The sequence below is a fragment of the Ceratotherium simum genome, chromosome 21 (assembly GCF_057802395.1).
Source record: "Ceratotherium simum simum isolate JZ-2026a chromosome 21, ASM5780239v1, whole genome shotgun sequence".
In the NCBI taxonomy this organism is placed as follows: Eukaryota; Metazoa; Chordata; class Mammalia; order Perissodactyla; family Rhinocerotidae; genus Ceratotherium; species Ceratotherium simum.
Genome location: NC_141920.1, coordinates 12,853,847 through 12,870,913, shown reverse-complemented (window position 1 = coordinate 12,870,913; position 17,067 = coordinate 12,853,847). Strand labels below are relative to the sequence as shown.

The 17,067-nt window shown below is 37.1% G+C and overlaps 1 protein-coding gene across 1 annotated transcript in view; it reads left to right on the top strand.

Moving 5' to 3' along the window:
- The window catches only part of CSE1L (chromosome segregation 1 like), a 46,059-nt gene that overhangs the window by 15,468 nt on the left and 13,524 nt on the right, over positions 1–17,067 (top strand). The window contains exons 4-14 of the mRNA XM_004430292.3: positions 1,475–1,576; positions 1,651–1,796; positions 2,154–2,244; positions 4,109–4,216; positions 6,046–6,138; positions 9,800–9,967; positions 10,080–10,209; positions 11,263–11,328; positions 11,747–11,949; positions 12,652–12,736; positions 13,688–13,749. Coding sequence (XP_004430349.1) covers positions 1,475–1,576; positions 1,651–1,796; positions 2,154–2,244; positions 4,109–4,216; positions 6,046–6,138; positions 9,800–9,967; positions 10,080–10,209; positions 11,263–11,328; positions 11,747–11,949; positions 12,652–12,736; positions 13,688–13,749 — 1,254 coding nt within the window. The remainder of the gene's footprint in view (positions 1–1,474; positions 1,577–1,650; positions 1,797–2,153; positions 2,245–4,108; positions 4,217–6,045; positions 6,139–9,799; positions 9,968–10,079; positions 10,210–11,262; positions 11,329–11,746; positions 11,950–12,651; positions 12,737–13,687; positions 13,750–17,067) is intronic.

The following is a 17,067-nucleotide window of genomic DNA, read 5'->3' as shown; positions in this document are numbered from 1 at the left end:
GCAAAATAATTTATATTTGAAGTTTTTGATAAGGGATTTTGCCCTATATCTTGTGTGATATGGAAATATATTCTTTTTTGTGTGTGTGTGAGGAAGATCAGCCCTGAGCTAACATCCATGCTAATCCTCCTCTTTGCTGAGGAAGACCGGCTCTGAGCTAACATCTATTGCCAGTCCTTCTCCTTTTTTTCCCCAAAGCCCCAGTAGATAGTTGTATGTCATAGTTGCACATCCTTCTAGTTGCTGTATGTGGGACGTGGCCTCAGCATGGCTGGAGAGGTGGTGCGTCGGTGCGCGCCTGGGATCCGAACCCCAGCCGCCAGTAGCCGAGCACGCGCACTTAACCGCTAAGCCACAGGGCTGGCCCGGAAATATATTCTAATTTTAAGGTGAATCCTATTGTGCTGCAAGTTTAATGACAAGTATAAAATTATAAATTAAGAAACAGGAACTGATATTTTCCTTAGCTTAGGACAGTGATTCTCAATTGGGAGTGATTTTGCCCACCAGGGGATATTTGGGGAGACATTTTGGCTGTCACAACTAGGGGGCAGGGGTGTTACTGGCATCTGGTGGGTAGAAGCCAGGGGTGCTGGTAACCATCCTATAGTGTGCAAGAAAGATCCCCATAGCAAGGATTTATCTGACCAAAAATACCAATAATGCTGAGGTTGAGGAAACCTTGGCTCAGGATAAAGAAAAAAATGAGAATTGTCTTGTAGTGACAGCAATAATGATATTTAGAAAGTATTAAGGTTGACAAAAAACGGCCAGTTTTTCTAAAAAGTCAACTTTAAATCTGCTTAAATATTTATTTAGAATCTTTTTTCCCCCTCATTCCATAAAAGAGTTTAAAAATAGCAGATACTGTTTTTAAGCTTGCATAATCAAGTGTTACCACATGTGAAGAAACAACTTGGTGAATCTTAGAATGTTTAAAAATCCATCCCTGTACTTATTGACATGCTAGCCTTCTCCATCTATCTTGATTTGTAAGACTAGTGAGACTTCAGAACGTCTCTGGGTGGTGTAACTGGATGCATTCAAACTGGTAATGGTCAAGAAGTTTTCATAGAAAAGACCTTTGACTTCAGGTGAGAGTCAGATTGAAGCTTTTGAAGATGCATATGGGCTACATAGCATATATTTATAAAGATTTTAAGCACACATTCTGATTAGTTTACCTATAGGACTGAGATTCTTAGTTGGCATTAGGGAGTCAGAGAACCTTATTAATTTGTATGTAAAACATTTGCATTTGGGATGGAATGTACATTTTTCTGTGGGAAAGGTTCATGCTTTCATCAGATTATTAAATGATTCTGTGAACCATTCATGTAGAGGGAAGGCCCTACCTTCCTCTATGATTTTCTTAGAAAACCAGGAAATAAGAAATGATTCTCTTTTGTCTGCAAACCCATACGGTCATGGATATGGGTTTTATGTTACTTGCTCATTGATGTTTTGCTTTTAGGTTGAAGATGAACCAAACAAGATTTGCGAAGCCGACCGCGTAGCCATTAAAGCCAACATAGTGCACTTGATGCTTAGCAGCCCAGAGCAAATTCAGAAGCAGGTAATGTGAGGCCCCGCTTTTAGGCAGGCCTGTTTGTAGAGTTTTTATCTAGTTAGTCTTTTTTCTCCCTCCAGTTAAGTGATGCCATTAGCATTATTGGCAGAGAAGATTTCCCTCAGAAATGGCCTGACTTGTTGACAGAGATGGTGAATCGCTTTCAGAGTGGAGATTTCCATGTTATTAATGGGGTCCTTCGTACAGCACATTCATTATTTAAAAGGTATTGATGTATAAATTTGTATTTTTAAAATACTTTTTTCAAATGTTTTTAAACAGTTATATTTTTGTGACTATTGTCATTCCTTTGAATATTATAATCCCAGAGTAAGCATAAGCCTCTCAATTCATTATCATGTTTGTCTCTTCTTAAGTAGGATGTTTATTTCATATTGCTCTATTACCTGTGAAATACCTAGTGTCCATAAACTGTGCTTGAGTCCTTTAAAACGAAAACAAAGAATTCCCTTTGAATTTCAGAAAACTGTCTAGCCATAGTTTTTTTCTCTAATCTATCCTTGAAGACCTAAAGTCAATAAATAAAACTTGTAAATCTACCTATTTTACCTTAATTTTCTAGATATCGCCATGAATTTAAGTCAAACGAGTTATGGACTGAAATTAAACTTGTTCTGGATGCCTTTGCTTTGCCTTTGACTAATCTATTTAAGGTATGGAATAACATCTTTGTGATAGTTTTAAATTACTTAATATTTTAAATTGCTTATATATTTATATAAATTTTAAGAGAATGCTTTGAAAGCTTATTTTATAGGTAATATTTAGAGCAGCATTTTTTTAAAAAAATTTTAAACCTACACGGAAATAGAGAAGATGGTAAACTTCCCATAAACTCCCATGTATCTGTTACACGAGTTTAACAGATACTAACATTTTGTTGTTGTTTTTACTTTTTCCTCTCCTCCATTTTGTAGTAATAGTTAAAAGCTAATCTCAGCATCATATTTCACTCAAGTATTTGAGTATGTCTCTTTAAAGGAATAGATCCACATTTTGATTTGATTGTTTATGGAGTTTAGTGATATATTTGTACATCATCTTATAGTGCTCAGGTGACTTTCCTGAACATGTTCTTTATCTTTGTGAGAATCCTAGAAGATTGAAAGAGATGTATGGTTAAGCTATTTTTCCAGATAAGAAAAGAGGGTTCAGTATCACACAGCTAATAAAAAAGAGAGCCAGGCCTCAAACCTGGTTTTGCCAACTCTAGAAAAGCTGCTCATTTTATATTTTCAAATGGGAAAGTTGTGTGATATTCACAACTTTCTAAAATGTAGTGTACACAGGATTTTTCCTGGTTAGGATGTCTTGCTGATGGTGCATTGTTACTTTAAAAAATAAGATTGGACAAAATATGACCAATTTTTTCACCCTATTGGATTGGCAAAGATTTTTATTTCTTTTTAATGATGTTAAAAGTCTTAGCCAGGGGCCGGCCCGGTGGCACAAGCAGTTAAGCGTGCGCTTTGCTGTGGCGGCCCGGGGTTTGCCGGTTCAGATCCCGGGCGCGCACCGACGCACCGCTTGTCAAGCCATGCTGTGGCAGCATCCCATATAGAGGAAGATGGGCACGGATGTTAGCCCAGGGCCAGTCTTCCTCAGCAAAAAGAGGAGGATTGTCAGATGTTAGCTCAGGGCTGATCTTCCTCAGCAAAAAAAAAAAAAAAAGAGGAGGATTGGCATCAGATGTTAGCTCAGGACTGGTCTTCCTCACGAAAAAAAAAAAAGTCTTAGGCAGAGTGCAATGAAATGAACACTGGTGTCCTGTCCATTGGATTGTAAGTGGTACTAGCTTTCTGGAGTTTGACGTTTCGTTACGAAAACCTTAATATTCATGTAAGGATCCTAACTCTAGGATATAGGAAGTAACGTTTGTTAAGTGTCTTTTTACATAGAAGGTGTACACAAAGTACTAGGGCCTTTTATGTCTATTTTCTCTAAGAGGCGGGCATTGTTCTCATATTACAGATGAGGAGATTAGGGCCCAGTGAAATAACTTATTGCTTAAAGTAATGCTGATTATGAGGAACAGAATCTGGGTTGTATAAAGGTCTATCTGGCTTCCAAAACCCGTGCACATAGCACACTGTTCTGCTTTGGTAATACATTTCTAGAATCTCAAACTACAAAAATTAGAGGTGTGCACAAAGTTTTACAAATAAGCCTGTTTATTGCAGTTAGAATAATGAACAACTGGAAACAACCTAAATGTCAAGTGGCAGGGTAATTACTTAATGAGAGCATGTGAAAACAGATTTGTGTAATATATTTATATGTATGCACAGAATAGGGTGGAAGGATCTCCTTCAAAATATTAACCCTGGACTTTTCAGTAGTACTATTATGGACAATTTAAAAATACATACTTTAACGTATTTTTCAAAATCTCTTAAATGACTGTATACTAATTAAAAGCCAAATTTTAGAGAAGAAATATAAGTAGTCTCAGCCTAGTGCAAGGCCATTTCACTAAGGTCTGCAGTACACTAAAACTGCCCCTAATTTCTTTCCAAGGCCACCATTGAACTCTGCAGTACCCACGCAAATGATGCCTCTGCCCTGAGGATTCTTTTTTCTTCCCTGATCCTGATCTCAAAACTGTTCTACAGTTTAAACTTTCAGGTAAGTTTTGTTTTATTTCTTGCTTTTGATTCTTATTCTTTGATATCCAATGTATCGTTTTTCACTCGATTAAAACTTCTTTGCCAGCATTGATTTTTCTGAAAGAAATTAGTTTTATTCTGACTCCTCTCATTCTTTTTTTTTTTTTTTTTTTGGTGAGGAAGACGAGCGCTGAGCTAACATCTGACGCCAATCTTCCTCTTTTTGCTGAGGAAGATTGGCCCTGGGCTAACATGTGTGCCCATCTTCCTCTATATGGGATGCTGCCACAGCATGGCTTGACGAGTGGTGCGTCGGCGTGAACCCAGGATGCGAACCCTGCGAACCGTTGCGCCACCGGGCCGGCCTCTCATTCTTTATCTGCGAATAGTGTTCTACTTTATAGTAGTTCCTAGAGAAGTTGGGGGATGTTTCATGGGGAAAAGTAGCATTCTCTTGTATTCGGGTAAGTTAGGGAAACTTTGCATCCTAAATCACTGTTTTGAAGAGTCACCCTGTATGCTATTTTATTAAAAACACTGAGAGATGACATTCTTAGGCCTTCCTCTTTTGTTCATTTAAGTAGATATTAACACTGGGGGAACCACGTTTTGATTAGTGGGCTCTGCCTAGCTTATTCAAAGAGGCTTTCATGGGCCAGCCTCGTGGCCTAGTGGTTAAGTTTGGCACGCTCCACTTTGGTGACTGGGGTTTGGTTCCCGGGTGTGGACCTACATCTACTCGTTGGTGGCCATGCTGTGGCGGTGACCTGCATACAAAGTAGAAGAAGATTGGCACAGATGTTAGCTCAGGGTGAACTTTCTCAGCAAAAACAAAAAAGAGAGGCTTTCGTGGGAGGCATATCTGAGAGACAGAAGGCTGAAGAAGCAGGCTTTGGAAGGTGTAAGAACCAGGCATTTCAGAGGAAACACGGCCACAGTCCTATAGCAGAAAATACCTGGTCACTCTGTTGCTACTGGGAGAGTGGCCACCAATCATTCTTTCTATTCTTGAATCATTACTTTAAGACAGAGTTCCAGGACTGAGAAGGGGGTCTTATTGGTATACACTACTATACTGAGATGCAAGAGGAAGGGTCTGGCCTTTTCATTGTTTATAGCCAGAGCCAAGTACCTGGACTTAATCCTTACAACATGACAACACTCACAGTGGTAGGGAGAACATTCCCCAAAAGGACTAGGTAGAATAGGGGATGTACAGCGCAATACCCACCTCAGTGTTCAGCTGGACAGCAGTTTGAGAAATTCTTACAGGATACCACTGTTTTCACTTACACCTTCTTTTGAATTCTACTTGCTAGAAGTCAGGTAATATGAGGCTCTTAATAACTTGTTAGACATAGTCAGGGAGCCCAGAGGAAGGCGGCATAATCTTTCCCCTTGAGGGGCTTATCCCTCATTAAGCAAGCAGTATTATGCCACAGGAAATTAGTAACTATAAGACAATAAATCTGAATTGCTGGTCATCTTACAATAAATGCAGTAGTTCAGAAAGGAAAAGGAATATATTGGTAAGCACTGAGTTTTGTAAGGAAAGTCTTCATATAATTTTAATTGGACCTTGAAGGAATAAGTAGATTTAGATTGGGACAGGAAATAGAGGTGACATAATCTGTGGTTGAAAGTATACAGAGCAAGAAGTCAGAATGGTTTATTCAGCTGCCAGACCTAGCTGGAGCAGAGAATTCTTGTCAAAATAGGTAATGGTTGGCTCGGACTGAGAAGTGTGGAGTGGAGTCTGTAGGCATGTGGAAGATGTGGGGAAAACTTATTAAAATAGCATACTTATTTATTTCAATCAAAAGTCTCAAGTCAGCATTTATTCTTTAGGATCTCCCTGAATTTTTTGAAGATAATATGGAGACTTGGATGAACAATTTCCATACCCTCTTGACTTTAGATAATAAGCTTCTACAAACTGATGTAAGTATTGTTTAAAATGTTTCCCGAATAGCCTTTTTTTAATTTAAGAATTATTTGAAATATAATGTTATTTGTCAATTATATCTCAATTTAGAGAAATGTAAAAAAAAAAAATTGAGTACCCTCTGAAAACCTTGGAGGATAATTTCAGAAAATGAAATAAAATTATTTAAAAACATTTAGCATTCTCGTTCCTTAAAAATTATTTACTCTTGGCATTGTTAATAGATAACATTCTAAGAATGCAAGTAACATTTGATCATGTGGGATGTTCCATATTTGATTGCTTGTAGTATACAGAATTACTCTTATTGTGGGCCTGGCTTAGGTAACAATTTATAGATAAGGCTATTTCATTACATTATTCAAAGTAAGGCCTCAGAGTATTCACATTGTGAACATTTTATGAAATAGAAAATTATTTATCATTGAAGGTATTAAGAAAACTTGAACTTTTATAGTAATAGCCTCCTTTTAAAAAGTCATCCACAGTGTGGGAAAGAGAGAACACGATGAAAGTTTGTAATGTGTGAAAATTTCTGACCTGGATTTTGTAATATGTACTTTTCAATGTAAGCACTTAGTCTGTGTTACTCATTTGCTTGATTATTAATATATTTATGATCTATCACTTTCCTAAGAAACAAAAACCTTTTGAGGGCTACTCTTAGTGATTAATAAATGAGAAGTATTTCATCTTTTATTTATTTGAAAGACTAGGTAAATAGATTGAGAGTGACATAGATGTAGCTTACAACACTTGGCTTTGGATTTAAAGATTTTATTTATTTTATTTTTTCCCCCCAAAGCCCCAGTGGATAGTTGTGTGTCGTAGCTGCACATCCTTCTAGTTGCTGCATGTGGGACTCGGCCTCAGGATGAACGGAGAAGTGGTGCCTCGATGCGCACCCGGGATCCGAACCCGGGCCGCCAGCATCGCAGCGCGCGCACTTAACCACCAAGCCACAGGGCCGGCCCTTGGCTTTGGATTTAAATTTTTTTTTTTTTATTGATGTCTTAATAGTTGATAACATTGTGAAATTTTGGTTGTACATTTTTGTTTGTCAATCACTATATACATGTCTCCCTTCACCCCTTGTGCCCACCGCCCACCCCCTAGCCCCTGGTAACCACAGTACAGTTCTCTCTGACTGTGTATTGGTTTATATTCCACATATGAGTAAAATCATGCAATGTTTGTCTTTCTCTTTTTGGCTTATTTCACTTTATTTCACTTAACATAATACCCTCTAGGCCCATCCATGTTGTTGCAAATGGGACAATTTTGTCTTTTTTTATGGCTGAGTAGTATTGCATTATACATATATACCACATTTTCTTTTTTTTTTTTTTTTTTTTTTTAAAGATTTTATTTATTTTATTTTTTTTCCCCCCAAAGCCCCAGTGGATAGTTGTATGTCGTAGCTGCACATCCTTCTAGTTGCTGTATGTGGGACTCGGCCTCAGGATGAACGGAGAAGCGGTGCCTCGATGCGCACCCGGGATCCGAACCCGGGCCACCAGCATCGCAGCGCGCACACTTAACCACCAAGCCACAGGGCCGGCCCATATACCACATTTTCTTGATCCAATCATCAGTCGAGGGACACTTGGGTTGCTTCCACTTCTTGGCTATATTGAATAACGCTGCAATGAACATAGGGGTGCATAAGCCTTTTTGGATTGTTGATTTCAGATTCGTTGGATAGATTCCCAGTAGTGGGATAGCTGGATCATAGGGTATTTCTATTTTTAACTTTTTGAGGAATCTCCATACCATTTTCCATAGAGGCTGCACCAGTTTGCATTCCCACCAGCTGTGTATGAGGGTTCCTGTTTCTCCACATCCTCTCCAACATTTGTTGTTGTTTGTCTTGGTGATTATAGCCATTCTAATGGGCATGAGGTGATATCTCAGTGTTGTTTTGATTTGCATTTCCCTGATGATTAGTGATGTTGAACATCTTTTCATGTGCCTATTGGCCATCTGTATGTCTTCTTAGGAGAAGTGTCTGTTCATTTCCTCTGCCCATTTTTTGATTGAGTTGTTTGTTTTTTTGTTATTCAGTTGTGTGAGTTCTTTGTATATTACGGAGATTAACCCCTCGTCAGATATATGTTTTGCAAATATTTTCTCCCAGCTGGTGGGTTGTCTATTCATTTTGATCCTGGTTTCGTTTGTCTTGTAGAAGCTCTTTAATCTGATGAAGTCCCACTTGCTTATTTTTTCTTTAGTTTCCCTAGTCTGGGTAGGCATGTCATCCGAAAAGATTCCTTTATGACCAATGTCAAATAGTGTATTGCCCATATTTTCTTCTATGAGTTTTATAGTTTCAGGTCTCACCTTCAGGTCTTTGATCCATTTTGAGTTAATTTTTGTGAATGGCGATAGCAGATGGTCCACTTTCATTCTTTTGCGTGTGGCTGTCCATTTTTCCCAAAACCATTTATTGAAGAGACTTTCCTTTCTCCATTGTATGTTCTTAGCTCCTTTGTCAAAAATTAGCTATCTGTATATGTGTGGTTTTATTTCTGGGCTTTCAATTCTGTTCCATTGATCTGTGTGTCTGTTTTTATACTGGTACCATACTGTTTTGATTACTATTGCTTTGTAGTATGTTTTGAAGTCAGGGATTGTGACGCCCCCAGCTTTCTTCTTTTTTCTTAGGATTGCTTTAGCTATTCGGGGTCTTTTGTTGCCCCATATGAATTTTAGTATTCTTTTTTCTATTTCTGTGAAGAATGTCATTGGGATTCTGATTGGGATTGCGCTGAATCTGTAGATTGCTTTAGGTAATACAGACATTTTAACTATGTTTATTCTTCCAATCCATGTGCATGGCATATCTTTCCATTCTTTATGTCATTATCAATTTCTTTCAATAATGTCTTGTAGTTTTCATTGTATAGGTCTTTCACCTCCTTGGTAAGATTTATTCCTAGATACTTTATTGTTTTTGATGCAATTGTAAATGGTATTATCATTTTGAGCTGTCTGTTAGTTCGTTATTAGCATACAGAAATGCAACTGATTTTTATAGACTGATTTTGTACCCTGCGACTTTGCTGTAGTTGTTGATTATTTGTAATAGTTTTCCAATGGATTCTTTAGGGTTTTCTATATATAAAATCATGTCATCTGCAAACAGCGAGAGTTTCACTTCTTCGTTGCCTATTTGGATTCCTTTTATTCCTTTTTCTTGCCTAATTGCTCTGGCCAAAATCTCCAGTACTGTGTTGAATAAGAGTGGTGAGAGTGGGCACCCTTGTCTTGTCCCTGTTTTCAGAGGGATGGCTTTCAGTTTTTCCCCATTGAGTATGATGTTGGCTGTGGGTTTGTCATATATGGCCTTTATTATGTTAAGGTACTTTCCTTCTATACCCATTTTGTTGAGAGTTTTTATCATAAATGGATGTTGGATCTTGTCATAAGCTTTCTCTGCATCTATTGAGATGATCATATGGTTTTTATTCCTCATTTTGTTAATATGGTATATCACGTTGATTGATTTGTGGATGTTGAACCATTCCTGTGTCCCGGGTATAAATCTCACTTGATTGGATTTAAATTTTTTAAAGAGTTCAGGTAAATTACAGCTGCTCTCTATTTATGGTGGCATTGAAGTTATATATTTGAGTTTTCTGTTTTGTCTTATGTGAGGATGAAGAGGAAGCAGGCTTGTTGGAGCTCTTGAAATCCCAGATTTGTGATAATGCTGCCCTCTATGCACAAAAGTATGATGAAGAATTTCAGCGGTACCTGCCTCGTTTTGTCACAGCCATCTGGAATTTACTAGTTACAACAGGTCAAGAGGTTAAATATGACTTGGTAAGATGATGGTAGAGACAAATAATTAAGACATTCCCTCCCTACCTCCTCCAAGAAATAAGCGATTGAGTTTTGCTTTTAAAAATATGCTTATTTTTGTGTTTTATTCCAGTTAGTAAGTAATGCAATTCAGTTTCTGGCTTCAGTTTGTGAGAGACCTCACTATAAAAATCTGTTTGAAGACCAGAACACGCTGACAAGTATCTGTGAAAAGGTTATTGTGCCTAACATGGAATTTAGAGGTAATTATGGCAAAATGTAAAGCTTTCTCATAACATGTTCAATCTGATTTTTTTTTATTGCTAAATAAAACTTCTTGTAGCCCATTTATTGCCTATTTTCTAAACTAAGACAAAGATGTGGTATAAAAGGCATGTATGAAATGAGTGCTACTGTGATGAGCTTTGTTGTGTACTGTGGAGACTTTTTCATGGAAATATTGAATAAGACTAAAAAATTCTGTTATATTGAGAAGAAAGTAAACTATCCAGGATCTCAACTTAGGGAAAGAATTTGGTTTTGTTTGATTTAATATTTCACCAAGGCAAATAGCTGTTTTTAAACAGTTGACTTGAAACTAGGAGTGATTGAAAACTTCTAAATACGTTGAAAGAAGCCCACTTAGTTTGTGCTTAAGGTTAAGATAGTCCTAAGGGTCTGTGTTTATATACAAAATGTCTTTCCTTCTTACAGTTGGGAAGAGCAAGTAGTAAATGTGGAAGGAATTGTGTTCTGTGTCAGAGCAGTCAGTAGATCAGTGGTTCTCAAATTATCAGTCTGGAACAAAATTAGGAAATAAAGGACAATACAATGCGAAGTTTTATTTCCTTTTGTGTTTTCATAAAACTATATTTGAAGGACCGATCTTTATTCTGATATTGTCCGTCCTACTCTTTTTTGGTATTGAAATGACTTTTATGAAATAATGATGATTATAGGTGTTAGGTTGTTTTTTTTAATGTCCTTATTTGGCAAAATAAAAAGCTGGCATCACTAGATTGGTCCCCAACACTCACTTTTCAAAGTTGATAGTGAAGTCCAATTCTGGGGACCCTGTCATATTAGAACAAGGGAACCTATATCACAGATGTGTGCATTACCTATTACCTAACCTTTCAGGGTAGTATTTGCTGCTCTAAGTAATGATTCAGAGTATATGAGGTAGTCATTTTTTGAGAAAGAACACTTTGCTGTAAAACATGGCAGTTCTGCATACTCTTCTGCATACTCAGCTGTAAAAGTATAATGACTTGTATCTTTTGAGGAGTTATCTGAAATCTCAATTCTCTTTGTAGCTGCTGATGAAGAAGCCTTTGAAGATAATTCTGAGGAGTACATAAGAAGAGATTTGGAAGGATCTGGTATGTATTTTGGGTTTTTACCGTTAGTCTCTTAGCAAGCCAGTTTTAAGGTTGCTCTCTTTCTAGTAAATATGGGAGGAGTGGGAGTTGGAATAAGTGTGTCATTTCAACTGGCTTTCATTGAAGAACTGTTTTCCTTCTTGAAGTTGTACACCTTCTAAAGTAGCTCTTACGAGCTATATCAAAGTATCAAAAGTTGAATCATTTGTCTTCTCTTTTTTTATATACTTACTAGTGTTTTGATTCTACTATGTCCTTTTTAGTTTCATTCTCATTTTGTATTTCTTTTGAAAACAAAGTTCTTTTTATTTTTTAAGTGCTGACAGCTATCAGATGGCAGTTTGTTGACTTATAAACTTGATCAGTTGGTTGGTGGTTGTTTCTTTCTCCCATGATGTATTTCCCTTTGATTTTCTAGATATTGATACTAGACGCAGGGCTGCTTGTGATCTAGTACGAGGATTATGCAAATTTTTTGAGGGACCCGTGACAGGAATCTTCTCTGGTTATGTTAATTCCATGCTGCAAGAATATGCAAAAAATCCATCCGTCAACTGGAAACACAAAGATGCAGCCATTTACCTAGTGACTTCTTTGGCATCGAAAGCTCAAACACAGAAGGTGACTCTTTTCAGTATAGTTTTGTTTCTAAAACAGATTTGTCAGTATCCACAGAAGTCAAAAAGAAGTAATATATTTTTGATGATACAGTCTACTCTGCTAGATAACCTATTCTGATTAGAATTCATATAATCTCCAAAGATGACTTTATGTTGATGTATTAAGGGCTTAAGTTCCTTATGGCCCAAAAATTGACAGATGCCACACTTGTTACCTTAGCTGAGACTCAGTGTAGAAAATGTGCTAAATTTAAATTTAGCTGTTCTTTAATTTAGGGAAATTTCTTTATGATCTATTAAAATAGTCTTGTTTTATATTTAAGCAGTTTGTGTTTTGAAGCATTCATCTCTTTTTTTTGGTGAGGAAGATTAGCCCTGAGCTAACATCCATTGCCAGTCTTCCTCTTTTTGCTGAGGAAGATTGGTCCTGGGCTAACACCTGTGCCCACCTTCCTCTGCTTTATATGTGGGACACCTGCCACAGCACGGCTTGATAAGCAGTGTGTAGGTCCACGCCTGGCATCCGAACCTGCAAATCCTGGGCCGCTGGAGTGGAGCGCGTGAGCTTAACCACTATGCCACCAGGCTGGCCCCTTGTCTCCATTTTTAACCTGGTTTTCTAAAGTTGCTTAAGTTTCCAATGTGGTAGATATATACAGGAATTTCATGTTATTTTACCCTGTTACAAATTTGTTTTTTCCAGCATGGAATTACACAAGCAAATGAACTTGTAAACCTGACTGAGTTCTTTGTAAATCACATTCTCCCTGATTTAAAATCAGCTAATGGTGAGTTTTGTGAAATTCTTTTTATACAACTTACTATACCTGCAATTTTTATTTGCATTGTTATTTTATACTACAAAATAAGTAACGTTATAGCAAAAGTCATAATAGGGCTCTGACTCACCATGATCCTCAAGAAACTGGCTCCTCTCCTTGCTGGAGTTATTTCTTTTATTGAATAAAATCTCGAGGGGTTGCTCCAAATCTTGCCTAGATGAAATTAATTTTCTATAAAGAAAACGTTTCTTGTGTATAAGGAAAACAGGAACAAGTAAGACTGAATTGTAACTCAGCTTTGTTATCCTGGTATACAGTCTGGGAATTACACTTTGGTTTTCTTTTCCTTCTCATTTGAAAAATGAAATCTTAAAAATTGAAGTAAGTTTAAAGTACTCAAAACTGATAAATATTAAGGACAATTTCCTATGTTTATGAACATGTGTATATATCCATCCCCTTTTTTAAAACTTTTTGTATGGAAAATTTAAGTACACTAAAAGGGAGAATATTATAATGAACTTCATGTTACCATCATCCAGCTTCAAGAATTTGTAACAATTGGCCAATATTCTATTCCTTTCACTAATTTATTTTCCCATCGCTAGAGCAGTTGAAAGCAAATCCTAGCCAGAGATCCGCTGTTGATTCAGAATAGCTTCAATTCTGGGAAGAAGGTGATATGGTCATTAGTTCATGGTCAAAATCATTTTTATTCAGTTATATAAGTAATACTTGTTTATTTGTAATGAAACTTAAAGGTAAGGGGAAAAAATAAATTATAATCTTACTAGAATTACTAGCTACATGGTAGATCATTATATAATTAACTAAGCCTCAATTACTTGACATTTTGGTTACCAAAACCTTGTTTTAAAAATCTGATAATGTTATCACCAGTTCGGGAGTAACAGTCCTTAGCACTTAAATAACTATGACTTTTTATTTTTTTAATAGTGAATGAATTTCCTGTTCTTAAAGCTGATGGTATCAAATACATTATGATTTTTAGGAATCAAGTAAGTAGCTTTTCATTTATATGTTACATGCCATTTAATCTCTTAAGAGTTTTATTGTATACCAACGTCTCTTCCCTTTTACTGTGCAGTCTTATTTGATATCCACATCTAATAAAATTAACAGTAACTCTTGAGTATATAATTCCAGACCATGTTTAATTTTCCACATTTGTTTCAAAAGTGTCATTTTATCTTGTTCCTCTATTCCTTGTATTTCAAAATTGATAAATCTAGGGGGTTCGATTAGATTTTGATTCCGGGGTTGGGGGGGTGGCAAGAATTTGTCATAGGTGTACTTTGTTTCATTTCATTAGGACATACTCAGTGTCTGGTTGTCCACTTTTAGTGATGTTAAGAGTTATCAGTGGATTCAGGTGAAGAAGAATTTCCTATCATTGACATGTTTTTTAATTGAAATATACTTTATACTTAATATAAAATGCACCATTTTAGAATGTACACTTAAGTGGTTTGGTTTCTATGTGTATTCATTCTTTTGTGCGACCACCACCTCTGTCTCATAGATGATTTAATTACCAGTTTGTATGGGAAAAGCAGGATAAATGTTTGTGGGGTTTTCCCTTGAATCAGTTTTCAGGGTAATGAGTTAGTACCTTACCAACCTCCAAAGATGACAAATGAGAGTTTTTTTGACATTCTAGTTCCATCTTTGGCTGGTAGATTCCTGTGTCCTCTTGACATAAACTTAGTAGCCTTTAATAGCTTCCCTTCTTTCATACATTACAAAATGTACCAGGTTCATCATGTACATTTCATGCCCCAGACCTGAGTTAGCCACCTCTTGAAGGTAGGAAATGTTATTTAAAGACCATAATCTAGGTGCTAGGGTTAATGCTAATGAGTTGTTATTAGTTCTAGGCTTTTTCACAAGAGAGAGCCAGGAAATAAATAACAATACCAATATTATTATTAAAGTAATGCTGCTGAAAACAGTTTGATTTCTTTGTGGTTTTTATATCCTTAGAATATCCTATTAAGTATGTCTAGTCAAAAAATACTATATTTAGGGCCAGTCTGGTGGCACAAGCAGTTAAGCGCGCGTGCTCCGCTGCGGTGGCCCAGGGCTCACAGGTTCGGATCCCGGGCGCGCACTGACACACCTCTTGGCAAGCCATGCTGTGGTGGCATCCCATGTAAAGTGGAGGAAGATGGGCACGGATGTTAGTCCAGGGCCAGTCTTCCTCAGCAAAAGAAAAAAAAAAAGGAGGAGGATTGGCAGATGTTAGCACAGGGCTGATCTCACACACAAAAATACTATATTTAGAGCAACTTTAAATTATTCTTTGTGCATTTTTGCCACTAGGTAGACCGTTAGGTTCATTTGTTTGTGGGTTCGTTTTGTTTTTATTTTGGGGGGGCATGAGAAAGTTTACTTTATATGCCTCCAAAGTCAGACAGTGAAAAGCAAGGTGCATGTGCAAGGTCTAGGTTTCATCCCTGTCCCTTCCCTCTCTCTAAAGGTAAGCATTCTTTATCGAGTTTTGATTTATGTTTCTATTATTTATTTTTGAAAATATAACCTAATACCTATCCTATGTATATTTATATTTCCCTTCCTTCTACACAGAGAGTATACAAAACACACTGTTTTTCACCTTACTTTTTCACTTAATAAATCCTGGATGTTATTCCCTAGTAGTATATATTCCTCCTTTTTTTTTTAAATAGTGTGGTACTCCATTAGGTGGCTCTCCCATGGTTTTCTCATCCAGTCTCCCCGTATAAAGATATTCTTGATGTTTTCTATTTTTCACTCTTTTAAATAATACTAATTATTTTAAATAATACTTTTAATAGCCTTGTGTATATGTCACTTAGTATTTTTGCCTACTTGTAACTTTGAGATAGATTGCTAGTAGGATTGCCAAATTAGAAGGTAAACACACATATAATTTTGCTAGATTCTGCCAAATTCCCTTCCATAGGGGTTGTATCTGTTGCATTTCTTTAAAAATTGAATGATAGTGCCTGTTTCCCCAATAGAGTGCATTGGAATTTTGCCAATCTATAGATGTGCAATGGTACCTGACTGCAGTTTCAATTTGCATTTCTCTTATTTTGAGTTCAGTTGCATATCTTTCCATTTAAAGGGCCATTTTAATTTCTTTTCTGTGGACTATCTAATCATACTCTTTTGCCCATATTTCTATTTGATTGTTGGTCTTTTCTTAACTTTTAGAAAACATGTAGTTTTCTTCTGATTCTTTTTTTTAATGACAGAAGACAAATTTATTTCCTGCAACTCTCCAGTGCAGAATGCTTGCACCCTAACCAACAAACCACTGCTCTGGCTTTATGTGTCCTAGACGTGATCTCTCGTCTTCATTCCACAGGACTGGAAGGTAACAGTCAGTCCAACGAGTTCACGGAGACTCTGGGTCAGCCCCCTCTAGTCAGTGACTCCGTCTGTTAGTCACAACCCTTTCTTTGTTAAAGTTCTTCACGGCAGCTCCCCAAACGTGTTCAAAGTCAAACAAAATATTCTTAAAATTTTTCATTGGTTGATTCATATATTTTCCAAATAGTTTGGACTCTGAATAAGAATTTGTGGATCCTAAAGTATTTAAATTAATTTTACAACCATAAATTCCCCTATATAAAACTCCCCCCTTTTTTTTGAGCAAGATTAGCCCTGAGCTAACATCTGTTGTCAATCCTCTCTTTGCTGAAGAAGATTGGCCCTGGGCTAACATCCGTGCCCATTTTCCTCTACTTGATATGGGGGACCCTGCCACAGCATGACTTGATAAGCAGTGCGTTGGTCCGTGCCCGTGATCTGAACCTGCGAACCCTGGGCCGCTGAATCGGAGTGCGTGAACTTAACCACTATGCCACCAGGTCGGCCCCTTAGTCCCCCTTTTGATCGATCATGTCCAGACTCCAGCCCATCAGTACCTGGACGAGAAAGGAAAACAGACCATACCTGGGGCTGCTCTTCATGCAGGAGCACTCTGTTTCTTATGTTGGAAAGACAGTGGGCAATTTTAAACCATCCACTCCACCATTAAGTTATCTGTTATTGTCTGTTTGAAGATCTCAACAGAGAAATTTATTAACAGTTGACCCACAGGGAGGACAGATCGCTTCAGTCAGCTCTACCTACTTCAGGGCAGAATGCCCTTTTGACAGTTACCTGTGATGGAGGAAGTATTAGTGTAGCTAACATTTACCTAAGTATTTACTATTTGCCAAGTACAATCTTAATGCCTGGGTTGTAATCTCACCTCATTTGACTTACAGACATTCAATTATTAGGTCTCGGCAAAGAGAATAAAGAGAAATTCCACCACCTCATGC